At 62.1% G+C, this 24,799-nt stretch overlaps 3 protein-coding genes across 5 annotated transcripts; 1 reads left to right on the top strand and 2 right to left on the bottom strand.

Annotated features, from left to right (window-relative positions):
- The first annotated feature begins 2,543 nt into the window (after window positions 1-2,543).
- Window positions 2,544-3,847, top strand: IFITM5 (interferon induced transmembrane protein 5). Its single transcript, XM_030332123.1, has 2 exons — window positions 2,544-2,826; window positions 3,333-3,847. The coding sequence occupies exons 1-2, from the start codon at window positions 2,638-2,640 to the stop codon at window positions 3,543-3,545; spliced, it is 402 nt and encodes a 133-aa protein (XP_030187983.1). The 5' UTR covers window positions 2,544-2,637; the 3' UTR covers window positions 3,546-3,847.
- Window positions 3,848-6,059: 2,212 nt separating this feature from the next.
- PGGHG (protein-glucosylgalactosylhydroxylysine glucosidase) lies at window positions 6,060-12,822 on the bottom strand. Of its 3 annotated transcripts, none has more exons than XM_030332916.1 (14): window positions 12,680-12,822; window positions 11,745-12,028; window positions 11,229-11,439; window positions 10,718-11,153; window positions 9,682-9,801; window positions 9,117-9,248; window positions 8,830-8,941; window positions 8,516-8,588; window positions 8,287-8,423; window positions 8,028-8,161; window positions 7,818-7,913; window positions 7,543-7,640; window positions 7,256-7,467; window positions 6,060-7,163 (listed from the first exon to the last, which is right to left on the bottom strand). In XM_030332916.1, exons 2-14 carry the CDS (start codon window positions 12,001-12,003, stop codon window positions 7,108-7,110), a joined length of 2,076 nt encoding a protein of 691 aa, XP_030188776.1. In that variant the 5' UTR covers window positions 12,004-12,028; window positions 12,680-12,822; the 3' UTR covers window positions 6,060-7,107. The 3 variants fall into 3 exon arrangements, with proteins under 3 accessions (XP_030188776.1, XP_030188775.1, XP_030188777.1); XM_030332915.1 differs by lacking the exon at window positions 12,680-12,822 and adding an exon at window positions 12,345-12,559; XM_030332917.1 differs by lacking the exons at window positions 11,229-11,439; window positions 12,680-12,822 and adding an exon at window positions 12,345-12,559 and having other exon boundaries at window positions 11,711-12,028.
- A 1,612-nt stretch (window positions 12,823-14,434) lies between these two features.
- On the bottom strand, window positions 14,435-21,670 carry NLRP6 (NLR family pyrin domain containing 6). Its single transcript, XM_030333183.2, has 8 exons — window positions 21,642-21,670; window positions 20,552-20,832; window positions 20,239-20,277; window positions 18,246-19,992; window positions 17,363-17,455; window positions 16,041-16,211; window positions 15,767-15,934; window positions 14,435-15,296 (listed from the first exon to the last, which is right to left on the bottom strand). The coding sequence occupies exons 1-8, from the start codon at window positions 21,668-21,670 to the stop codon at window positions 15,188-15,190; spliced, it is 2,637 nt and encodes an 878-aa protein (XP_030189043.1). The 3' UTR covers window positions 14,435-15,187.
- Between the last annotated feature and the right edge of the window lie 3,129 nt (window positions 21,671-24,799).

The raw sequence follows: 24,799 nt of genomic DNA, 5'->3' as shown, positions 1-24,799 counted from the left end.
AACACACCTCTCCCCAAGCTGCTCACTTGAGCAAGCAGAGCGGAGGTGATGATCCAGAAGGTAGCCACCAGATCAAAGAAGGGTATGAAGTGCTGTGTCGCTGTGGGTAGACTACACGGGGTAGGATGCAGGGCCCAAGGGCAGGCCTGGCGGTTCTGCCTTTCCACGCGTACACAGCCTCCATCCTGCTACCGTGGGCTCTGTGAGTTCAGAGCTTCCGTTTCCCAAAGTGGGAAAGCTTCCATCACGTGACCCAACCAGGTACTGTTGGCCTACTGGCTCTAGATGCCACATGGACACCGGCTTTCTCCCAGCAGGGCCACGGACAAGGTCCCGGAGACGAGGGAGGGCTGCTGCTCTACATGGGGGTGGGGAGCAGGCCCCCTCTTGCCCAGTTTTGATGGTAAATGGGCATGTGCAGCACTCCTGCCCCAGGAAGAGTGTGCTGACCAGGCCCCAGGTCTGCCGGAGAAGGGCTCACATCACACAGTCATCTGCTGGGCCTAGCAGAGGTGGTGGCCGAGGGTGAGGTGAACGTGGGACGGATTCCAGCGGAGAGAGACGATGGCTTCTGTGTGGCCCTGAGACCAGCGGCAGCAGCAGAAGACAGCCCTTTCCACTCACCTCCTTCTGAGTCCCCCCCCCCCCAGGATGAGGGGACTACTGAGACCCTGGAAAGACCGCCCCAGAGCCTGTACCAACACCATGATGCACATTCAGACCCACTATGGGGAAGGAAGGGCTCACTGCCCCGGCTTCTGGGGGGGTCACACCTCCTCTGAGAGGTACCCTGCTTCCCATGTCCAATCAACACGGTGGTGTACACACGGGGCCCTTTGCCCTGCTCCGGACATCTCGCAAGGGCCACCCGAGCTCCAGAGAGCCTGAGGGTTAGCTCTGGGCTTCACTGTGGCTTGGCTTCCCCTTCTCCTTCTGCCCTACCCTGCTGCAGCCCCTCCCTTCCAAGGGCTCGACCCCAACAAAGTTTCTGTGAAGCATCCTACACACAGATCTCCTTGGGGTCTGCCTGGAACAACCTCGCAGGGCCTTAGCCATTAGCTATTAATCAGCCAATGGCCATTAGCCATTGCAATGACTTCGGATCTCACTGGGAGTGAGGTGGGAGCCACTGCAGTGTTCTGAGCAGAGGGAGGATGTGACCTGTCTTCTGTTGTAACAGGATCACTCTGGTTTCAGTACTGAGAAGGTGGGGGGGGGGGGGGGGAGTGTGACCTGGTCTCAGAGGTCATTCATCACAGGGTGATGACACTCGGCCTGCCCTGGGAGACGGGCCACATGGACTTGGTGTGGGCGACAGAGGGAGAAGGGGGGTAAGCCAATGCTTTTTGCCTGAACAGCTGGCTAGGCAGAGCTCCCGTCACCTGTGCTGGGAGACTGGGTAGAGGGAGAGCAATGGACTGAATGTGTCCCCCACAATTTATTTGCTGAAATCCCAGTGTCCAAAGTGATGATATCACGAAGCCGGGGCTTTGGGAGGTAATTGGGTCACGAGGGTGGGGCCTCATTATGGGATTGATGTTGTTATAAAAGAGACCCTACAGAGTCCCTAGCCCCTTCCAACACAGGAGCACACCGTGAGAAGTTGGCCATATTGTAACCGGGAGGGTGGTCTCCCAAGAATCTGTCCACACCGGCACCCTGATCTGACCTCCAGCCTCCAGAAGCATGAGGAACAAATCTGGTGTTTATGAGCCACTCAGTTGGTGGTACTTTGTTGTAAGGACTCCCACTGATGAAGACAGGAGGTTGGGGGACAGGAACCTGTGGTCTCTTGAGGAAAAGTTAGGTTGGAGACCTTTCTGAAAGCCCTGTTCCCAGGGTCGGCACTTAAGCATTGGAGTGGGGGGGGGGGGGGGGTTCAGCAGTGAAGTCTGGTCCTGTGATGAAAATGCAGGTCATTGGTACACAGATGGCATTCGGGGGGCTGCTGGACCCTCCAGAGGGAGAGCAAAACAGTCCTCCAAACTTCTGAGGACTCATGAGGACACCAGCAGAGGAGGCTGAGGAGCAGCTGCGTGCCCACCAGGGGAGAGGGTTCACTGTGGCACGTGACGCAACCATACGGCCGGTGCTGGGGCCTCCTGCATGCCTGACCCCCTAGCATGGCACAGCCCCTCTTGCGTCCCCCTGTGGCTCGTCTCCTCCCGCGGGTACATGGGCAGCGACTTCTGTATCCCCCCCCCCCTCCCCCGCGCCGCTGGACACTGGCGGCCCGAGGTGACAGGGCAGCGCCTGAGCTCTGGGTTCTGGGGATAGAGTCCAAGCCCGGGGGGTCTCCAGCCCGGCTCTGCAGCTGAGGCGGCATCGCGCCCACCCACAGCCCCGAGGTGGCAGCAGCTCCGAGGGGCGGGGTGGGGGGGGCGGTCTGCAGCGGGCGCTCGCCCCTTCCTTTCCGTAGCCCCAGGGGGCTCCCGGGGGCGGGGGGACGGGGCTCGCGCGGGGGGGGGGGGGGGGGGCGGGGCCGCGCTCCCGGCTGCGCCGGGCTGTAATTTGTCGTTATATTTAGCGGGCGGCGCCGCGCCGGGCCGCGGGAGGGTGGCGGCGGGGCTATAAGCGGCCCTGGGCGCCCACCCTCGAAGCGGGAGCCCGAGCGAGGAGGAGACGGCGCTGGAACCCATGGACACGTCGTACCCCCGCGAGGACCCCCGGGCCCCGACGCCCCGCAAGGACGGCGCCGCCCACACGGCCCTCACTGTGGGGGCGCCGCGACCCCCACCTCGAGACCACCTGATCTGGTCGGTGTTCAGCACCCTCTACCTGAACCTGTGCTGCCTCGGCTTCCTGGCGCTGGCCTACTCCATCAAGGTGGGCTGGCGGGGAGGGGTGGGGCTGGGGGGGCGCTCTCCGGAGGGCATGAGGGGCTCGTGGGGGGAGGGGGTTGGCGGAGGGGGAGCCGCTTGTCAAAGGGCCACTCCATGAGCGAGGCGCTGGACAAGCTCTCCACCTCGTGAGGGCTTCTCCTTTGAGGTCCCTCAGTAAGAGTCTGTCCTGCGGGGGGGGGGGGGGGGGGGGGGGAGGGTCTAGTCCACCCAAAAGAACACAGAGTGGGTGGGGGCTTCCCAAGGGCTTCTCTTTCATCAGTACTTTCCCCATGCTGAGGGCTCCTGTAAGCAAAGCCCCTAACCCCCCCCCCCTCCGGCTTCGCTGGGGGGGGGGGGTTCTCGGCGTCCAGGGACTCCCCACCCACAGAGGGTCCTTGGAGCCCCAGCGGGCCTGGGATGGCTTCTGGGTCCACAGCTGCAGTGGGAGGGGCAGGAGGCAGGGCCCCCAGAGCGTGTAGAGACCCGGCCCTGCCACTCACTGATCCACAGGCCCGAGACCAGAAGGTGGCTGGAGACCTGGAGGCAGCCCGGCGTTTTGGCTCCAAGGCCAAGTGCTACAACATCCTGGCCACGATGTGGGCGTTGGTACCGCCTCTCCTGCTCCTGGCGCTGGTGGTGACCGGTGCCCTGCACCTGTCCCGGCTGGCCAAGGACTCTGCTGCCTTCTTTAGCACCAAGTTCGACGACTCGGACTATGACTGACAGGCTGGGCCTTGTCTTCCTGCTGACCCACGGATCCTGACGCCAGGACCACCCCCCCAGGGGCTGCCCCAGGGGCTCCACCCTGACCCCCTGGAAACCTGACTCCGCCACAGGGCCTGATGCCCACTCCTCCCACCCCAGCCTGGGCACCTAATGCTGACCCTGAAGAGCCCTCATTTGGACCCCAGTGGCCTCACTCTAACCCCAGTGGTCCCCGCCCCCCTGACTCCTTGCCCCCAGGCCAGAACCTCCTGCCCCACTCACCAGACTCAGCCTGGATTTCACAATTAAAGCGTCTGGTTCTGGACAGTGCCTCCTGGGTTTCTTGCAGGGGAGAGAGAGGGTTTCTTCCTGAGGGGAGCTACCCCAGGGACCACCCAAGCCACCCTCCGCCCTGGACTGACCCCAGCACGATGGCAGGGTGACCTGTTCTGTCTGCTGGGCCCCAACTGTCCCCTTCACTCAGGCACTGGGTGGCTTGTGGCTTCTGGGGTGGAGGCCCCAGAGTATTTTAGAATGAAGTTTGGGAACTCAGGCTTTTGATCCTGCTGCCCTGCCGGGCACTGTGGTTTAGCAGCCCCCCTTCCAGAACACGTGTGCCCTTACCCATGTGTGTGCACGTGTGTTAAGTGGGAGTCCCTGGGAGGACATCTTGGGTCCTCGCCCTGCATGTTTCTGTCAGTGGGTTGGGGGGAGTCACTCTGTCTGTCCCTGTGGCCCCTGCACTCCTCGCACTCTGAGAAAGCTTAGTCCCCACGGTGGGTTTCCTCCCTCCTGGGTCAGTGGGGCTGGACACAAAGACACACGAGCACACAGGCATGTCCTTGTCACCCATGCACACACTTATCACACAGACACACACTTGCATGAAGGGAGGAAACTAGGAGTGAGGACACTTTCTGGGCATCCTTGGTGTTCCCCCCTTCCCGGAAACCAGCAGAGCCTGGCAAGAGGAGGTTGCTAAGCACATGCACACACCCTGTGTGGCTGGGGATGAAGTCCCTTAGGCCTCACTGTGGCCGGTCCAATGACAGGGCAGGCTAATTGCAGGGGCCTTAACTGCCGGGCGGCTCAGGGTTTTGAGCACCCCACCCAGGGTTCCTTCCCCACCCAGGGAACCCCCTTTGCCTACCCATCTGCCTGGGTTGGGGGTAGGGGTCTGTCTAGCTGCTGTACTTGGAGCCTCAGAGTCCCCTCTTCTCCCGTGACAGCCGACGACTTACCTAGCTGTCTCCACAGTGTGCCCGTAGGGATGGTGTCCTGGTGGCATGCCAACAGTAGCCCAGCTGTAAGCCGGAGCATGTGCTGCTCTGAGCCGGCCCCTGCAGTAGGGGTGTGAGCAGCCTGGGGCCTGGCCCCTGCTGGGTGCCGGTCCCAGGTTGTGCCAAGGACAAGGGCAGTGTGCCAGTGATTGGACCAGGATGGAGAGAGCGTGCCGACCCTGAGTACCAGGTTTGGCCCAAGAAGGGAGTGACCTGTGCTGGGTGCACAGGTTGGGAGTGGGCATCAGCTTGCATGTGGCCAGGTTGACGTCCCTAAGCATGGGATGGTCTGCTGCCCCCTTTGGTCATGGGGGAAGGTCACCAGCAGCCCTCCCTATCCCCAGACTGTCTCCTGGCGAGGCTGAGGGACCCTGACCAAGTTTAGGCAGTTGGCTGCCACCGGACCCTTGACCAGCCATGCCAGCACATGGGTACTGTCACCCTACCACGGCCCCCTCGGAGGGTCACCTCACTATGTGTACAGGGGACTCGTCTCCTGGCGAGGCTGAGGAACCCTGACCAAGTTTAGGCAGTTGGCTGCCCCGGCCAGCCTTGACCAGCCATGCCAGCACATGGGTACTGTCACCCTACCACGGCCCCCTCAGAGGGTCACCTCACTATGTGTACAGGGGACTGCATACATACATGGCTTATACACACAGGGCCACCTACCGCCCCACCTGATGTCTGCGCCCACATCTGGCTCCAGGGCCGCAAAGATAAGCATCTGCTCTGCTGGGCCAGTCCCCAGCCACCCGACATCAGCAGATCCACTCTGGCCTTTGCCACACAGCCAGCAGTTGAGGGAGAGCCTGTGGGCAGCCAAGCGAGCCCCACCAAGGTGTTGGCTCTGTTCTCTGAGGTCACGTACCCTTGGGAATCAGCACTGCCGTGCGTGCAGCTCCACAGCTTGGAGGCCACGCTTCTTCCCACGTGCTGCTCCCTGCACTAACCCAGAGATGAGCCTCGGGATCCCCGACGCCTCTGGCCACCTGCCTTCCCCCCCGCTCCCTCACGTGGCTCTGTCCCTCACAGCTTGTCTGCCCGGTGTCTGCTTCTTGGAGAACCTGCACTAACTCTCCACCGAGAACAGAGAGCGCACAGGGGTTGGCCAGAGCGAAGTGAGAGTGAAGGGAAGTGGCTGGCCCAACTGCTTGCTCTAAGTGAGCAGGTCCCTGCGCCTCTCGATCCGACCCATCCATCATGCAGCCCTTGCTTCCAGAAGGAAGGAGCGTACCAGCTTCTGAGGGCAAACTTTTCTCAGCACGCAACTTTAATTCCTCGGGCTCTCACCAAGACTGTGGTGGCAGATCTCATCTCACTCTTGAGAAATTCCCAAGGACCCAACGTGGGAGTGCCAGCTGGGGGGCTGAGGCCCCAGGGGGAGAGGCTGAACAGAGCCTCGGGCCACGGGCAGCCCGTCAGCACAGATGGGCCCAGGCCTGTGGCCTTGAAGCCGTGCACACTTGGCCCCAGTTCTGGCTGGTCAGAGGGAAGATGTAAGGTCTCGCTCTGCAGCCCATCCCCCTCTCTTCTTGGCTGAGGAAAGGCCCGTGATGGAGACCATCCAACCTGACCGAAGTGGCCCAGGGGCCGGAGCAGCCAAGGGCTGAGGATGCGGAGGGTCCACGACAGCCCGAGAGCCCCTCGGCCCCACCGTGCCCGACCCCATCTGTCCGACACACCAGGTTCCTTTTTGGTCTGCAAATGAGAATCCTGAGGGATTCTGCAGGGGACTGAGCAATTCTGCCTCATGCCCCACCCCTGCCATCCCGCACACTGAGGCCTGCATCTGTCTCTGCCTCCTCGGCAGAGAGGAAGCCACGCCCCAACCCACCCTGAGGCGTCCTGGGGAAGGGACAGGTGCGGCAGGCGTCAGCCACAAAGGCAGGCACAGATGTGGCTGAGGAGGCCATTGGGGGAGGGGCTCAGGCTGGAGGCAGACCTTCTTAAACTTTGGGCCAACGAATTCAGACCTTCCCTGGAGCCTGTGAGCCTGACTGCTGGTTGGAGAATGGGCGGGAGGGAGGGACTCAGCCGACCAGGAGGGTGTTGATGAGGGTGCAGCCAGCTGGGGGCGCCCACAGAGGGAGCGGGCAGATGGGAGGACCCGAGACATCCCTGAAGCCCTGATCAGTCAGGTGCAGTGGCCAAGACAGCGCCAGGGCAAGGGAACTGGTGGGGGTTGGGGGACCCAATGGTGTCCCACAGGGGGTCCTGTGGGTTCTGGGGCAGGTGTCTAACGTCTTCCAAAAATTCTCCTAGGAAACTCTTGGAGAACAACTTGCTGCCTCTGCTTCCTACGAGAGTGACCTCTGTATCCGTCCAGCTGAGGAGGGAAAGGAGACTCTGTACCCTGCAGGGGGAGGAGGGCATTTTGAATGGGGGGTTACCCTGGGGAGGTGACGTGCTCTGCACCCTTGGGTGAGTCTGGGGGTGGCGGCCTACCTGGGAGCAGGGGGAGTCGAGTGTGTGATGGCCACAGCTCAGCCTCCAGCAGGGGGGCCCAGGGCCCTGCCCGGGTTTTAACCTCGATCGTCACTGAGTCCTCGGAGAAGGAGAAGTCAAGCTTGTTCCCTTGGTAAGAGATGCCGTAGATGCGTACCCCAGAGACCTCTGCCAGACACATGGGGTCGAAGGTCATGCCAGCCCCTGTGATCCTGGGGGGAGGGAAGAGTTTCATGAGGAGCGGGAAGGTAGGGGGCTTGCGAATGTCCTGTCAGAGCCGCACTCACCTGAACCCCGCGAATCCGAACAGTGCTGCCTGCAGGAAGCCCCCCATGCCCGTCAGGAAGTTCACAGCGCCGGACCCATCTGCATTCTCTGTCCACACCTGCCCGTGGAAGGCAGTTAGTGCACTGACTCCCAGGACATGGGCGCCACGAGGCTGCTGCCCCTGTTCCAGAAGGGTCTTGACCCTGCGGTGACTCCCCCGTCCCAAGGCTGGGCTCCCACTCCTACCGCCAAGGGGCCCGGGTGGGAGGCAAGTGGGGTCAGCTTGTGAATTGACCTTGAAGGGCTCCGTGATGTTGGCAAAGCTCCTCTCCAGGAGGTCCTGCGCCCGCCGTGGCTCCTTCAGCTCCATCCAGCCCACTGCAAACATGCTCTGGGGCCAGAGGTCAGAGGTCAGAGAACACACTGGGTTGAAGCCCACTGTGTGGGGAGGGAAGACAGAAGCTAGTGAGGACCGCCCCTCCCCCACACCCTGCAGTCTCCTTACCCAGGTCATGGCAGGGCCCTTTGGGGACGTCACGGCCTCATAAATCTCTAGGTTTTTCCTGCGGGTATGAGGACTCAAGTGGAAAGGGATGGGGTATCCCAGGAGCACGACATCTGCCTGCTTCACCTCTTCTCCTGTGGAGGGACAGGTGCTGCTCACGGGGAGACGAGCTGGTGGGGGCTGCTCAGTCAGGTTGGGGGCATCCAGTCCTGTGGAGGGGGTGGGGAAGGGGCCCCAAGGCAGCTCCAAGTACACTCACCAGGCTGGTACCCGTCAAACTCAGGGTGGAAGTTCCGCCTTGGGTCGAAGGGCACCTTGATCTTATCGGCCACCGCCAGCCATTCACTGGGGACAGGCTGAGCCAGGTCCTGGGCCAGGGCAGCCGCAAAGCGCAGGCTAGGGGTAGACGTAGGAAGGGGGGGCTCTAGCCTTAGCCCTCCAGGCTGGCTCCCTGCACGTGGAACTTGGGCAGGGGTCTTGGGTCTGACCTGTTCTGGACCAGGACGTTGGTGTACGCCGAGTTGTCGACCCCCGGATGGTACTCGTCGGGGGGCATGACTCCTGGGCACACGAGTGCAAGGAGGTGCTCAGCGCAGGGTCTCGGGGATCTGCCCCCGATGCCGGTGGCCAGGGTGCGGTTGGCACCATCGGCCGCCGGAGATCACACGCTGAACTAAAGAGCATCCCCCTGGCCCACCGGTCTGTGGCCACCCACTCTCCCTGCCGTGGACATCCACGCCTCCCCTCCCCCATAAGCAACCCCTCCCCGTGACCGTCCCCCCCCCCCCCACCGTGTCCTCACCCTTCAGGTGGTACTTCTCCTCCTCAGGGCTCCACTCCACACGGCTACACCAAAACTCAGCCACAGCCCTGACAACGTCCCAGCCACCGGCCTCTCGGAAGAGCTGCAAGTCCTGGGAGAGCGGGAGAGGGTGGGACAGAGACCACGCCATCCACGACTGCGGTCCTCACTGGTCCCTGCATGTCTTGTCAGTGCCCACCCTTCTGAGTGCCCAGCAGTGAAGGCCCGGCTCCAGGCAGGAAGTCATGGCCACGTCGGGGGGCTGGTCATACGTGCTGACGCCTCACCTGGGTGGCGTGGTAGTAAAGCTGGAAAGCCAACACCACAGCTCCGTTTATGTGAATTTCCTGGGTCCCATAAATGGCCTCCGGACACACCTCCAGACCAGAGCCCGCGCTCTCCCAGGCAAACTTGGCTCCCTGTGGAGTTGGGGGGATGGAACAGGCTTGACTGTTCTGGGCGTGGGGGCACAGGGGTAGTCCACCATTGCCAATACTCAGCCTTCAGCCAAGGAGAACGGGGGGTCACTGACTGTCCGGGTGCCCTCATGGGGGCCTGCAGGCTCTGAGTGCCCAGTGTGTGCCCCTATCATAGGCCAGGTGGCTTTGCCCAGTTTCCCTTTGTGCTGACCCTGGGCCAGGGCAGTAAGGGGACTCTAGGTGAGCCCCGGCCAGGCTGTTGTTGCTGCCTCTACGGCACAGGCTGAGGGGTGCCGTGAGCCTGTGTAAGAATCTGGGAAACCCAGCCCCACCCAGAGAGGAACCTGAGGTGAGGGGTGCAGGCCTAGGAGGGATGCGGGGACATCAGGCCCTTCAGGGGGCCCTGTAGCGTGGGCACCCAGGTCCCCCTCACCTGGTAGCCCAGCCTCCGGGCATTGTCTAGGGCCCCACCCAGCGTCCGGATGCGGTACTCCAGGAGGGCCCTGGCGGCCTCTGGGTGGAACATCAGGATATTTGGGAACATCCAGAGATCCTAAGAGCACAGCCAAGGGCCCCTGGTTCAGGAGCTCTCGCTCCCTTCTCTCTCCCGTCTGCCCACACTCTGCCCTGGCCAGAGTCAGCACTGCTCCATGCCGCCTCCCCAGCAGCCCCTCTGTCTCCTTCCAGCTTCTTCCTCTGCTGCCCACCCTGGCTCCATCCTGGGCCATCCACACCTGCCCATCCCACGGCCCAGTCTCCAGGCCGAACGCTCCCCGGGCCCGGGGCCCGGCGCAGCACTTCCCCTCCCCAGCAGGCCTCTGGGTCTGCCCCAGAGCTCAGGCCAGAACCTGGGCATGGGCAGCCTGGACGGGAGTCTGCTCTGTGGCTCACTAGCTGCCCGACCTAGTGAGCGACTCAGCTTCTCTAAGCCTCACCAGAGTGGGCCACAGCATTGGCTGCTGAGGGGTTAGCACCCTGGGTCCCTCCCGTGCCCAACGTCCGCCAAGTCCCAGCCTCTCCTGGCTCCCACTCCTGTCTGAGGCCTCGCCCTCTTCTACCCATGCTCCACTCAGCAGCTAGACTACACCTCTGTCAGTGTCACTCCCAAGTTAAAGTCTCCATGGCTAACCCTAACTCCCCCCCCCCGCCCCCCGCCCTGCAGCTGCTCCTCTTGCCGTGGTGAGAGCCCCTGTTGCCCTGGCCAGATGGCACACACCCTCTGAGCTCTGGTGTTTGTACCTTCTGGTCCCTCTGCCCGAGTCACTCTTTTCCACCAAAGTCCTGTACGTCCCACCTCCTCCAGGAAGGCTCCCCTTCTGCCCTGGCCTCTGTGCCTCTCCAGTCACAGTCCCCATCCCAGGTAGGGCAGAGACAGCAGCCACACCTGTGCCCGCAGCCACGGGATCCCCCGCACCCGTGTGCTGCCCCACCTGTGCATGCTGTGTGTTGGGAGGTAGAACAGTACATACCTGGTCCCAGAAGACATGGCCCCAGTAGCATTCCTCTCGGCTCCCATTGGACAGGCCCCCAGGGCTGAGGCCATGGCTGGCGTACCCTGGGGCCCCCGGCTGGGGCAGCGCACTGAGCAGGTAATAGAGGGCACCACGCAGGGCCTGGCGCAGAGGTAGGGGCCCCACCACGTCCAGGCCACAGCCAGCCCAGAGCTGGGCCCAGGCCTGGGCGTGGGCAGGGTACAGAGCGGCCCCCGCCTGCAGCTGCAGGGCCTCCGTGAGGCAGGCTTGGGCCTCCGCCTGGCTGCCGCCCACCACGGTCAGGAACTCCCAGGTCCGGTCTTCTTCGCTTTCCCCGAGGGTCAGGGCTGGGGGCACTGGTGTCCATAGCATGTGTACCTCCTGCTGCGGCCCCCCAGGTTGCTCTGGGGTGAGTGTGTGGCCACAAAGGTACCTGCAAGAGTGCGGCCATGTCTAAGGGACCAGCTCCCTCCTCGGTCTACCTGGCCAGCCCTGACGGCCTCCTCACCGGGCTCCCTGGAAGTCAGGACCCAGATGCAGGTGAAGGTCCGGGCTTTCTGGGGAGAAGGTCGACTGCAGCAGCACCGTAATGGGCCGGCTCTCCCCGGCCATGCGGGTGATGGACACACTGAAAGCCAGGACGTGAGGCAGCGTGCGGTGGGCGTAGAGGCGCTGGGAGGCCCGGAAGCTGGGGCCCTCTAGAGTGTGCAGAAAGGAGCCTGGGGAGGGGCAGAGGGGGTCAGGGCAACTCACACGCCCCACTTAGGACCCCCGAGGACAGTTACCAAGCTACCAGCCCCTCGGCAAGGTGGATCCGCCCTCTGAGCCCCAGCTGCCCCATCTGGGAAGCTACAGCTGCACAGACGGCCCCACGCGCCAGTGCCAGCCAGGTCGGGAGGCCGGCAGGGCTGAAGCCCTCGTCTTCTCTGTGAGCCAGCATCCTGAGTTAGAAGGTGCTGGGATGGGACTGCTGTCGGTTGCCGCACTCACCTTGGGTGTGGGGGAGCGGGACAGTGGTGGCTACCTGTATTAGTGTCCAGGGCAAAGGTCTTGGTCAGCTGATTTCCGGTCTCTGCAGGGGCCTCCAGCTGGACGTTGAGGGGACTAGGCAGAATGGCCCGGTGTGTGTCCCCACAAGCCCCATTGTACACGCCGCTCACATGCAGCGTGTCGTGATACACACGCGTGCCCAAGTATGTGTTGGTCACGGTGGCCAAGAGCCGGGGGTCACCGGGCAGAGAATGGGCACTGAATACGGTGGGGTCCTCGCTGGCATCCTCCATGGAAAGCCTTGCTCAGCAGATTGGCCTGGAAAAGGGGGAGTCAGGGGCCCCCACAATTGGCCGGCCTTGTTCCCTCTTCTGACTGTAAACCCCCAGGCACCCGCTGGAACTTGGCGGATGCCTCCGAGAGCTGGTGGGAGGGGTGTGGGCCACCCGCACTCAGCCCTGATTTTCCATAGCCCTTACTTTTGAGCCACCCCTGGAAACACCTCCAACCCTGAGAGACGCTCAAACCCCTGATGCTGATCTCCAGAGACCCAGTGAGTCCCCAGATTCCCACCTTCAGACTTCAATTCGAACCCTGCCAGCTCTCTCCAAGCCGCGCCCCCACAAGCCCAGACCTGTTAGTGGGGAGCTCGGAGGCCTCAGTCTTCCGGACCTGGGGGAGGGGCGCCGTCGCCGGGCGGGGAAGCGGCCCGAGCTCTGCGGAGCGGGCTGGGGAGGAGGGTCTCTGGGCCACACCGCAGCCGGCGTATCCCCTGGCCCCAGCTCGCTCGGCGCCGCCCCTTCCAGGCCGGAGGGAGAAGTCGCGGGCGCCGCCGTCTCGGCCGGAAGGCCCCGCGATCCCCGCCCCCGGGCCCCAGGGCGGAGCAGCCGGTGTGCGGACCCGGTGCCCCCGGCGCGCCGGCGGGCCTCCCGGGGAAGCCGCGCGGGCCCGCACAGTCTGAACCCTGACCTCAAGGACGCGTGGAGGGACGGCTGTGAGAGGGGCAGGGGCCTCTGGTGTGCGCTCGCCCCTCGCCGGCCGCGGCTTCCTCCCTCCCGGGTCTCCCCTTCCGGGGAGTGGCGCGGGTGGTCCTCCTCCTGCAGAAGTCCTTCTCTTCGCTCGCTCCGGCTCTTCCTCATGCCCTGCCCCGCCCGTCGTACCCCCAGTCTGCATCCCCCGCCTGGGCCCTCTAAGGCGGCTAGGCCACGGGTCGGTCTCCTAGCCTCTCTGGCCCCGCGCCTGACCCAGATGTCTGTGCTCCACCCCTGGGCCCAGCAGGAGATACTCAGAGCCAACGTGTGCCTGGAAGTCTGCTCTTCCTGTGGCCTCCCCCACTGTCGGCGATGGGGACTCCACCTGTCCAGGTGCTCAGGCCCCCGTGGTCCACCCCCTCCACTTCTGTCCACAAATCCTGTTGTTCTCCACTTTCCACGGCTTGTCAGCTCCATCACCCCCACTGCCACCCGGCCACCTCTGAGAGCAAGCCCTCCTCTTGGATGGACAGTCCACACACCCTACTTATGCTCCGCCCTATATGGCCCTTGTTAACACAGCCACAGCCACCCTGAGAGTGCCTTCTGCTCAGAAGCCTGCAACGGTGCCCGCCCCCACCCAGAGGGCAGGCCAGCTAGCATCCCTGACCACCTGCTCCCCACCGGCCCCCCTCACACCTCTGCCAGGCCACTGCTGCCACTGTGGCTTCCTTGCTGCCTCTGCAACAGTCCAAGCATGTGCCCTGTTATGGGCTGAATGTTTGCGTGCCCCCAGATCATCCATTGAAATCTAATTCCCAGTGCGACCATTTTGGAAGTGGGGCCTTGGGGAGGTTATTAGATCAAGAGCTGTCAAGAGTGGGATTAGAGCCCCTACGGGCAAAGGCCTGAGACCTAGCCCGCTCTTTCCACCCTGTGGGGACACAGCAAGAGGAGAGCGCTCTGCAGACGGGAGGAGGGTCCTTGCCAGACACTGGGTTGACTGGCACCTTGGCCTTGGACATGCCAGCCTCTGGAGAAATGAATGTCTGTGTTTGGGAGGCCCCCCGGTTTGTGGTCTCTTCCAGCAGCCTGAGTTGGCCAAGACACTCCTCTTCATGGCTTTTGTACTGTTCCTTTGCCGGGAACACTTTCCTTCGAGGTACCCTCAGGGCTTGATGCCTCACTTCCGTCCTGTCCTGTCCATAAGAGATCCCTCCCTTGTAACGGGAAACCCTTGGCTCCACGGTCTCCTCCCACTTTGCCCTGCTTTGCTTTCCTCCAAGCATTTGTTGGTGGCTGTCTATACCTGTTTACTATCTGTCTTCCTGCCAGTTTCAGGAAGGCAGGGATTTTTGTCTGTTTTGTGGAATGAATGACTGGACTTGAGCTATGATTATGGAAGGAAATTTCCCCTAGAAGTGAAGGGGCTGACTCCCATGCTTCTTTCCCACCTGGACTGGGGTCCCAGGAGCTGGCTAAGCCCGGCAGTGTTGAGCAGAGAAGACCTGAAGATTCAGGGCCTGTCTGCCTCTCCCCCTGTCCATCAAAGACAGGCCTCACCTCAGAGCTCCCTGTAGTAGGCTGTAGCCCTGAGTCTCAGTTTCCTCATCTGGGAAATGGGGAACACAACCCCACCCCACACAGATGGATTGGGGACCAAAGGAAAGATGGTGAGCACCCGTTAGGATGCTTGGCCGCATGCAACACAAATCAACACCAAAGAATCCAAAGGAGAATGTATTATCAGCACATGGACGTGGGGACAGGCTGCTTGCCGCCCCTTCCACCACAGCTCCTACCTGGAGTCCAGTCTGCTGTGGTCTCCCCCCTCCCCTGGTCTCCATCTCTGAAGACCTAGGCAGTGAACGGACACCACTGGGCTGGCACCACACAGCCTCGGGGATGGCTTCACTTCCGATGCCAAGACCCAAGTTCCTGGGGAGGAATAGTGACCTGCCTGCCTTTGGTCAGGGGTCAGCCTCTGCTTGATCCCTTGTGGCCAAGGGCAGAGTTGTGGGGCTGTGAGGCCCACAGTGCAGATGGGGATGGGATCAGTGAAGGAGTCGCTCTGCACTGAGCACACCAGGTCAAGGCCAATACGTGGCAGAGACTTGATGACTGGGAGCTGTCAGCATTATTGTTGCCGGGGGTATCTGCAGGGTGATGGCTAGGGGGCCCCAGGAGAGGTAGGTGGGTGGAGCAGTTGGTGGGGGGGTTGGGGCAAGAGGGCTCCCTGGGTGTAGAGAACAGAGACAGAACCTGTGCCCAGGGTATGGGGGGAGAGGCATGGCCTGGGACACCTGTCCCCGACCAGGTAAGGGACCATGTGTGTCCTTGCCTCTCACCTGCCTGCCCAGGGCCCCTCAGGCTCAAAAGGGCAGCCCGGAGCAGACAGCAACATCCTCCTGCCCTTGGGATGAGGACATCTATTCCACAGGGCTGACCAGAGTCCTCCCCCTGGCATTCAGGGCCTCAGAGGACACAGTTGAATCCCGTGGGAGGCTTAGGGGTGACTTTCCAGCAGTGGGTGTGTGATGACCAGACCCGGCTTTGCCTTCTTCACCTCCCGCAGCTCCTGCAGCGACTGCGCACTCAGCTTCACAGAGGTCAGACTGCGGCCATGTGTATGGACAGAAGTGGGAGTCGGTTGGGGAAGCTGAGGTCAGGGCTGGGGGGACAGTGACAGGAGAGCAGTGTGGGGGCAGTGATGGGGCTGCCAGCCTGGGCTGTGCCAAAGGCACACAGTGACAGAGGTGGTTAGTCAGGGGTGTCAGAGGTTGGGGAAAGAGGTTAGGCGGTGGGGGCCAGAGCCCTTGGGGGAGTAAAAAGGTGTTGGGATCATTGGCCCAGACTTGCCATGGGCCCCGGATGACAGATGGACATTTGGTCTGGCAAAATGGTTGAAGCCGAGGGCTGGGGCTAGGACTTTTTGAAGCATGGGTCTCCAGGGGCTGGGTTTGAGTGTGGGCACTCGGGGAGCCCCGGGAGGAGTTACTCTTCAGGGTCTAGGGGAAGTCCCCAGGCACCCAGCCCAGTCGTTGAGAGGCCGAGTCCCCATCCCCCTTTCCGCCCCTGTGTCTACCTGAGGGTCTGTAGGCGGCATCCTGACTGCTGTAGAACTCTACACAGGTAGGTCACCACGGGTTCCGGCAGCTGGCAGTCACTTAGATCCAGGGAGGTCAACGCGGAGCTCTGGCTGAGCGCGCCGATGAGGTAATGAAGCGCCTCCTGGAGGGTGGGCTGCTGCACCCTGGGGGGGACGGCCACCCTCAGAGGCTGCTGCCAACCGCCCCCCTACCGTACCGTGTCCCTCCCCCTCCCCCCCCCCCCCCCCCCCCACCAGGCCAGGTCCTCACCTGAGCTTCCGCACCCGGCACTGGGGCCAGGCCAGGCCCTCACTCAGCACACGCAGGCCGGCCTCACTGAGCCCGTTTTGCAGGAGGCCCAGCTCAGTCAGGGCGGGGGCCGCCCGCAGGGCCTCAGAGAGGTCTCGGCAGACAGAGTCAGACAGTTTGCAGCGGCACAGCCTGTGGTCAAGAGCACACGTGTCTGTCTTCAGTCCCCTTGGCCGCTTTACTGTCCCCACCTCTGCAAACTGCCCGCTCCTTGGGCGGCTGAGGCTCTGTCTGGAGAGGCGCTGGCTCGACAGGAAGTTTCCACTGTCCTTTGTTACCCACCACACGTGTCCCTGGGGAGCCTTGGCCACATGTGCCTGTGCATGCTGGACTGCACTCCACTTTTCCTTAGGACACTATTCTCTACCAGCTATTGGATGAGCCAATGCGGATCTTACTGTCAGCGTGTTTAACTGCATGTAGCTGAGTATCGGGTTAAGGTGGCCATGGTTTATTCATCCAGCTGGTCCCTGACGATGGGGAATTGGGTGTTGTTTCCACCTTTGTTGCCATTATAAATACTGCTGTGATGAACACCACGCGTTCAGTTTAGTGGCAGCATTGATGGGCCAAACGCGCTGATCACCTTCTTGGCTCCCAATGTTTATCTCCAGGTTGCTGGAACGTCATACCAAGCGAGGTGACCATGTCACCGTGGCCATAGGCTGAGCCCATAGGCTGTGCCCATCTCACTGTGCCCCACCAGCACTAGCTCCTACAATTTCTCTTACCTTCTGCTTACTTGGTGATAAGGTCACATACTCAGTGTTGTGCACCCACTGCTACATTAACTCTCATACCAACCCTCTGAGGCGGAACCTTCCATTCCATAGAGGAGGAAACGAGTTCAGACAGACTGACTCGCCCAAGGGCTCGGAGGCAGGCAGCCTGGACTTCAGAGCCTGTGCCCTCAACACCTCCCTCCACTGCTTGTAAGAGCCCAGAGGGACTGCCCATCACTTTCCAGTAGCAACTAGTAGCCTTCCTTCGGAAGGAAAATTTATTCTGGTCTTCTTTACCTCCCCACCCCCAGAACACTCAGCAGCACCATGCTTCGCACTCTAACGGGGGCCAAACCCTCCCTCCTAGCCCCGGGCCACACCGCCTCCTCGCTCCTCCGCGCTACGTGGGCAGAGCCCATTGGCCCCAGCACAGGACGCCAGAGGCCACAGGCTCTCAGCCTGTCCCCTCTGCCATGTCCAGACAGGGCTACCCCTCTGCCCCTGCCCAGAGTACCCTGCTCTGCATCCCTCCAGGGGGGCCGTGGGGGCCTGGTCACTCACGTCAGGCTGCTCAGACCGCAGTGTTGGTCAGTCATGGCCTCAAAGAGCGAACGCAGTGGAGAGGCCTGGGTTTTTTTCATGGTGGCTCGTGAGCTGCCAGGAGAGACAGCAAGGTGAAGCCCACTCGTCCCCTCCCAGTCCCCACCTCTTTCCTGTGGCCCTGAGTGTCAGAGCTGCCTCCGCTCTCCACCTCAAGCTGAGCCAGGACCCCTCCACCCTCTTTGCTCCAAACCCAGAGTGAAACCACTCATCTGTGGCCCCATGCAGCTCCCCGCTGAAGCAGTCTGCCTGAGTCCAGTGGGGGGCATGTCACCCACATCCCATGTGGGTCTGTATTGCGCCTGCAGTGGGTGTCCCCAGCCCCGGCCCGTCAGCATCCTGACATTCATTATTTCAACAGATGCTGAGCTCTGGGTCAAGTGCTGGGTTGGAGTTAAGTACACAGAAGACTTAGCCCTGAAGGAGCTCAGGATCTGGCGAAGGGTAGACGTCATGGCATACAGTGGTTAGTGGGGCACTTCTGGGGCCAAAGGGGTCCCAGGCCAGCTGAGGGAGGCTGGGAAAGCATTGAGGATAGGCAGCAGACAGAGTGTTCTGGGTGCACGGCACAGCAGGTGCAAAAGCTCAGGGCACAGCCGGCGTGGTGTATTCCATGCTAGGAATGGATGTGGATGGCTGGGGGTTGGCATGGCAGGACAGGCGGGGGAAGATGGACATAAGGAGCCGCCTTGCAAGGGGGTGGGCGTAACCAGCCCTGAAGTCCTGCTCTCCTCTGGGGGACAGGCTTCCCCTGCTCAGACGGAGACTCGGCTGCACTGGCACACGCGCCCCCCTGCCCCCGCCCCGCCCCCTCCCCCAGGACAGTCTTGCCCTGTAGACTCACGAGCTTCCGCCCAGGCTGCCATGCAGTCGTTTCATCAGGTTCTTCTTCTTTTTCTTCTCGTGTGCGGGGGCCAGTCCACAGCTAACCAGCCGCAGGGCCTGCCCCTCCGGGCAGCACCTTATGCAGTAGCTCAGGACCACCACATCCATGCGGCTTAAGCACACCCGCTCCAGCGCCAGCTCAGGGAGGCCACGCAGGGCCTGGCTCACAAAGGCGCCCTCCTGAGTCTCGTACAGGCAGTACAGCAGCTCCAGCACGTAGTTGAGCTCGTCCTCGTCCTCTTCCAGCTCCTCCCTGCCCTCCGGCGCTTCCGTCTCTTGGGTCCCCTCCGGTGCCGCCCTCTGGTGGCCCTGGTCCTGCACCCACCGCAGGACGTCCTGCTTCACGCGCTCTGAAACCACGCAGCCGAAGTGGCGCTCGACGTCGCGCATCCGCTCTGTGTTCAGCAGCCCGAAGAGGAAGCGCGTGGTGAGCGCGAGGTGGCCGTGCAGCTCGGCGTTGCCCCGCAGAAGCGCCCCGACGCTGTCAGCCGGTGCCCGGTCTCCCTTGTCATCCAGCAGGTAGGACAGCGCGGCGAAGAATTCCTGGAAGCTCTGGTCCATGAACTGGTAGGTGACCTCGGTCTCCAGCACGCCCGGCAGCTCTTTCTTGCTGAGAAACAGCCTCTGGATTTTAGAGCCGCGAAGTTGCAGTCTTTCCAGGTCCTTCTCCGCGAACTGCGCCCTGTGCCCGAGGAGGCCTTCGCGGGCCAGGCGGCACAGCTTCCGCAGCTCGCCCTGCACCTGGGGCCCGTCGGCGGCGGGCGCCGAGCTCAGGAAGCTGGCGACGAAGAACAGGTACACGGACGTGGTGGTCTTGGAGGTGCGCGACAGGTCCTGGCCGAGGTCGAGCTGCTGGCGCAGAACCGTGCACACGATCCAGCACACGAAGGGCACGAAGCACAGCGCGAACAGCGTCTCGTTCTCCTTCACCGAGCGGTAGGCCTGCTCCGCCAGCCACTCCTCCCGGAAGAACTTGTGGAAGTACTTCTTCTTGTCTTTGTCGGAGAAGCCGCACACCTCGGCGCACTGCGGCGAGCACAGGCGGCTCTGCAGCCTCCCGGGGGCCGTGGCGCGGGCGGTCACCAGCAGGCGGGCCCCGGGCAGCAGCGTCTTGCCCATCAGCCCGCTCAGCACCCGCGCGCCCTCCGCCTCCTCGAAGGGGTCGGTGCAGGGCGCCGCGTCGGCGGGCGCGGGCGGGGGCAGCTCGTCCGCGCCGTCCAGGATGAAGAGCAGGCGCTCGGCGCGGGCGAGCAGGAGCCGCACGGGGGCGCTGCGGCCCGGGCACTGGTCGAGGATCAGGCCGGCCAGGCTGCACGTGCCCGGGCGCTCCAGCAGCTCGCGGCAGGGCAGGAAGAAGGCGAAGTCCACCTGGCCGTGGTACAGCTTGCCCGCCGCCCAGTCGTACAGGATTTTCTTGGCCGCCATGGTCTTGCCGATGCCCGCCGGGCCCTGCAGCAGCACCGTCAGAGGCCGCTGGCCCTCTCCGTCGCGGCCGAACAGGCGGTTGAAGGTGTGCGTGTCGGAGCGCCGCGCGCGCTGCGTCTCCCGCTCGTCCGCGGGCCCCAGCGCCCCGTCCACCGACGCGGCGCCTTCGCGCGCGATGAGCAGTTTGGTGAAGCGCTTGTTGATCTTCACGGAGCGCGCGTTCCTCTCCTTCACCTTGGCATGCTGCTGCAGGACGTGCTCTCTGTACTTCTTCTTGTACTCTGGCGGGGGTGGGGGGGTGGGGGGGGCGTGTCAGCTGACCCTCGCCCGCCGCCCCAACCCCCTGGGCTCAGGTCTCAGCCCTCCCCCCAGCCAGCCTTGCCACACAACTCTCCCCCGGGACCGGCTGTCGGGAATCTCTGAGCGGTGTAAAGGACCCTCGTGCTGCAAACCTGGGGGTCTCCCCCCGCCCCCGCCCCCGCCCGCCGACAGCTTGGGTCTTGTGCTTCCCGCCGACAGAGACCTACCGGACACGGAGAGCAGCGAGGAGGAGCTGGGGCCGAGCCCTGGAAGGGAGAGCTGTGGTGAGGCCCTGCCGAATGTGCAGGGGGCTGGGGGGGGGGGGCGCAGTAGGGAGTTGGGGCTACCCCTCAAGAGCGCCCGGACCCGAGCCCTGGGGCCCCTGGATGTGTGGCTGGCGTGCTCTCGGGCGCGGGGGAGGGGGGCGCGCCGGGACTTTTCTGGGGAAGCGGGAAGGATGGCGGCCGAGGCCCAGACTCTGCCTCCGGCGGGAGCGAACGGAGGCGCGGGGACCCTGGCGACCCTCCACCCCGCGCTCACGCTTCAGCCGGTCCTCCTTGAGCTGCTCCGCCACGTCGCGGATGTCAGCCCTCTTCAGAGTCTTTCGGGTCACGTCCAGCGCAGGCTCCGGCCCGTAGAATTGGATCAGCTCCTCCACGAGGTTCAACGCGTCCGCGCCCTGCAGCCGCCCCCACGGGATGCTGCGGCCATCCTGCGGCGCGTCCCGCAGCTTGTGGCGGAAGCGCTTCAGGTGCTCCTGGCTCAGGTTCTCCAGCGCGCGCTGGAGCAGCTCTCGGGCTGTGGCGGCACGGAACTCCGCGCTGGGCGCGGTCGGGAGGGGTCAGCACGTCTGCGGCGACGGTGACCCCGGCCTTGCCCCGCCGCCCCCCACAGCCTCGGCCCGGGCGTCGGGGCACCCACGACGGGCAAAGGCTCAGATGAGCCCCCATCTCCCCAGCTGACTCCGGGCCAACGTTTGGTAGCACCCAGCCGGGAGAGAAGTTCTTCCCTCCCAGGACCTCGGTCGGGGGCGGGGGGTGGGGTGGGGGCAGTGTGGGGGCGGGCGGTGCTCTGTCCTAAGGCTTTGCCTCTGACGGCGGCGCTGCCCCTGGTTGTGACAGAGGTCACTGGGGGCAGGCGCTGGCCACCGCTGACCCAAGCGCTGGGGGACCGCCTTCCCGCCCTGCACCCTCCTTCCTGTGTTCTTCCACACACCTGGCCAGGCCGGCTCAAAAGCCTAAGATGAGGGTGCCTACAAGGGCCTGTGCTCTGCCCTTTCCTCCCTTCTTTCCCTTCCCTTCCTTGGGAGCCTGGGCGGAGAGCCACACTCACCACCCACACCGCCCAGTCTGCGTGCCTGAGTTCCCCATCACACCCATCTCACTGCACCCTTTGGTGGCCCAGGCTGGGCGCCTTGCACCAGGGGCTGAGTCTGAGTCCCTGGTGGGGAACAGACACCAAGGGTGCCTTCTGTGCGAATAGAGTCCCTAGAATCCTGAGCCTGGGAGGTACTGGGGGAAAGCTGTGGATCAGCTGTGTGAAGCCCCAGGGAGTGGGCAGAATGAGGTGAGGCCCCCACAGGCTGGGGCCAGCCGCTTCCCGTGTGACCACCCTGAAAGCCAGCACTCACCCGGACTGGAAGTCCTCTGGCTGGTCCATGGAGTCTGGCCCTTAGGACTGGCACTGAGGGGCAGGTGTGGGGATCAGAGAGGTTATCTGTCTCTCCCTAGGTTGATTAGAGCCGTGTTCTAGGGGAGCTGTCCAGCCCCACCCATGCCCCAGACCCGAGTGGCCTAGCTCAGCCAGCGCCCAGATGTCAGTCCACCAGTCACCAAGCTCCCAGACTCGGGCACTGGACGCACTCCCCCTTTAAGAGTTCTGCGTGCTGACCTTTGATTTTCCTCTAATCCTTGTTTCAGTTGGTGTTCTCTGAGAACCCATAGGGCGTGGCAGTGAGGCACAGCTGTGAGCAGGTACCTGCAGAGTAGGGTGGATGGTGTGAAGAAAGGGGCTGGCTCAGAACTAGGCCTTCAGCTTGGAGGCCTCAAGGTGGGTTAAATTCTGAAGGCAGGAGTGAGGAAGGGCTTCTTAGATGGAAGGGACACTGGGAACGAGGGAGGGACTGGCACAATGTTATCGGAAAGGAAGCTGTCATGGGGGAAAGGGAAGAGTTGTGTGGCTTCCCAAGCCTGGCTTGAGCAGGCTGGTGGGAAGAGGTTTGGAGGTGAGGAGAGTGTGTGTGTGTGTGTGTGTGTGTGTGTGTGTGTGTGTCTGGGTCTGTCTATGTGGCCACTTTATACTGTGTTTGAGTGAATGTGTCTGTGGTCAGCTGAACAATAGGCCCCAAAGATATCAGGCCGTAACCCCCGGAATCTGTGAAGGTCCCCTCACGTGCCACAAGCAGCTTTGCAGATTGAACTCGGGGGCTAGAGATGGGAAGATCGTCTTGGGTTACCCAGGTGGGCTGTGAAGGCCATCTCAGGTGTCACACGATAGAGGCGGAGGGAGATTTGGTCCAGGAGAAGGAAACGTGACTGTGACCCGAGATGCTAGACTGCTGGCTTGGAAGTTGGAGGAAGACGCCACGAGCCTAGGAGCGCCAGGAACAGAGCACTGGAGGCTGGAAATGCGAGGTGAGGACACACCCTCTAGAGCCTCCACAGGAGTGTGGCTGAACCAACACGGGGAACTCAGTCCAGTGACACTGATTTTGGACTTCTGAACTCTGGAGCTGTGAGACAATAAATGTGTGTTGTTTTAAGCCACCAACTTTGTAGTATCTTGTTAGAGCAGTCATAGAAAATGAACACAGTATCTCTCTGAGCATTTCTGTGAAACTGTCTGCAAGAACATGTGTTCTGGAATATTCACTGCCTTCCACCCATTGTTTTTAATTAAAAAAATTTCTTAATGTTTATTTATTTCTGGCGGGGGGGGAGAGAGAGAGAGAGAGAGAGGCAGAGGGCAAGTGGAGGGGGGTAGAGAGACAGAATCTGAAACAGGCTCCAGGCTCTGAGCTGTCAGCACAGAGCCTGACGCAAGGCTCGAACTCAAGAACCACAAGATCACGACCTGAGTCGAAGTCAGACACGTAACCAACCAAGCCACGCTTTAAAAAAAATTTTTTTTAATGTTTATTTGCCATAAGCCATCCCTGTGTTCATTCCTGCTTCCACAGGAGCCTTGAGAGCTGCTCCCTGGGGAGAGAGCCCAGAGTCCTGGGAGCCTCTATTGCCCTGCCCCCTCCACCAGGAGGGGACCCACAGAGGCGCCCATTTAGCCCTAACTTTTTTTTTTTTTTTTGTCTATTTAAGACAAATAGATCCCACGTCTCCATGAGGAGGGCTCAGGCTTTCAGAGGTATGGATCTGTTTAGCCACACTCACATCTACCCCAGGTAACCCCCTCCCTCTCTTCTACTCCCTGAATCCCCCCCTTGACTGCCCTCCACACCAGGCAGCTGCCTGGACAGGGCGAGGTTGGCAGCAGAGAGGCTGGAGGGGCTGCCGCCAGCACACGAGGGTGGCACTTTGTGCTTTTAAAGGATGTTTGTGAACATGAATACAACTCACTGTTCCCACAGAGCCAGAGAGGTGGGGCCAGTGTCCAGGCCTTCTGTGTTGAAGCAGCCTCAACCGGGTCCAGCCCAAAGCAGGGACAAGACCCTCACTCCGGGCCATGGTGTGGGTAACACCCAGCAAAGCAGAGGAGTGGACTGGGTCTCCTGGGGGTCAGGGTCCTGGGAACAAGCCCTTAGCAGAGTTCGGCCTCAGCTCTGGGAGAGGTTGGGGTGTGTGTGTGTGTGTGTGTGTGTGACTGTTGTGAGTTCTGTATGGGGTCCCAGCTCCCTTGACCTGCGGGCTCCTGACTTAGCTTCTGCAGCGTGCTGGGATTCTGCACAGGCAAAACGGCAGCAGGTGTGGGCGTGTCCCGGCCTGTGGACAGACTGCGGGCCCCGCACAGCTCGGTGGGCATCGCAGGGCCCTGGGTCGCAGCCTCACCGGCAAAGACCCCAGTGTGCCCCCCGTGGACGCCTCACTGAGCCCCACTCCAACCCTGAGGCACTGCATACACGTTCCTCCAGGCAGAGAGAGATGTCCCACGTCGGCCCATGCTGTGTTTCCCCTAAATGCACATTCACTTTCCCTCTCCACAGTATAATTTCTCAAAAGCAAGTTCTCTACAACTGCACTATCTCCTTTTCATTATTACTTCAGACAGAAAGTGTCACCATCAAGAGCACAATCTCCTAGCCAGACTGTCGGGATCAAATCCTGCTTCCACCATCCCATAGCTGGGTGACCTTGGACACTACGTAACCTCTCTGTGCTTCCGTTTCCTCATCTGTAGAATGGCATGGTAAAGGCACGTCAGTGCTGAGGGCAGAGAGGAGAAAGCCTAGCCCATTCTAGGCACTGGCTATCACCACCTCTCAAGTTCTGTGGAAGGCCCCTCACAGTTTTCTGTGTCACCAAGAACATCCCAATTTCTAAATCCACTCCAGTTCTGACCGTGAACTCTTCCTTGAAAGGCATGCTCTTTTCCTTTTGTCAGAGGAACTGAGGGGGGCATGTCAGACAGAGGGAGGGTGTGCATCTGCCATAACCAGCATGGGAAGGGCCCTGAGGCCGCTGATTTGGGGATGTCAAGGTCATCCCCATACCCTAAGATGGACCCTCCGTGAGTGCACTCTGTACCCCATAAACTCTCAGCCGCTGCTGATAACAGCCCTGGAAAAAGCTTTGATGATGGGAGCCGGTATCAGGGAGCCTTGCCACGAACTGAGTC

This window comes from Lynx canadensis, chromosome D1 (assembly GCF_007474595.2).
Source record: "Lynx canadensis isolate LIC74 chromosome D1, mLynCan4.pri.v2, whole genome shotgun sequence".
Lineage (NCBI taxonomy): Eukaryota > Metazoa > Chordata > Mammalia > Carnivora > Felidae > Lynx > Lynx canadensis.
Note: the sequence above shows the minus strand (reverse complement) of the source record. Positions and strands in the feature narration are given on the sequence as shown.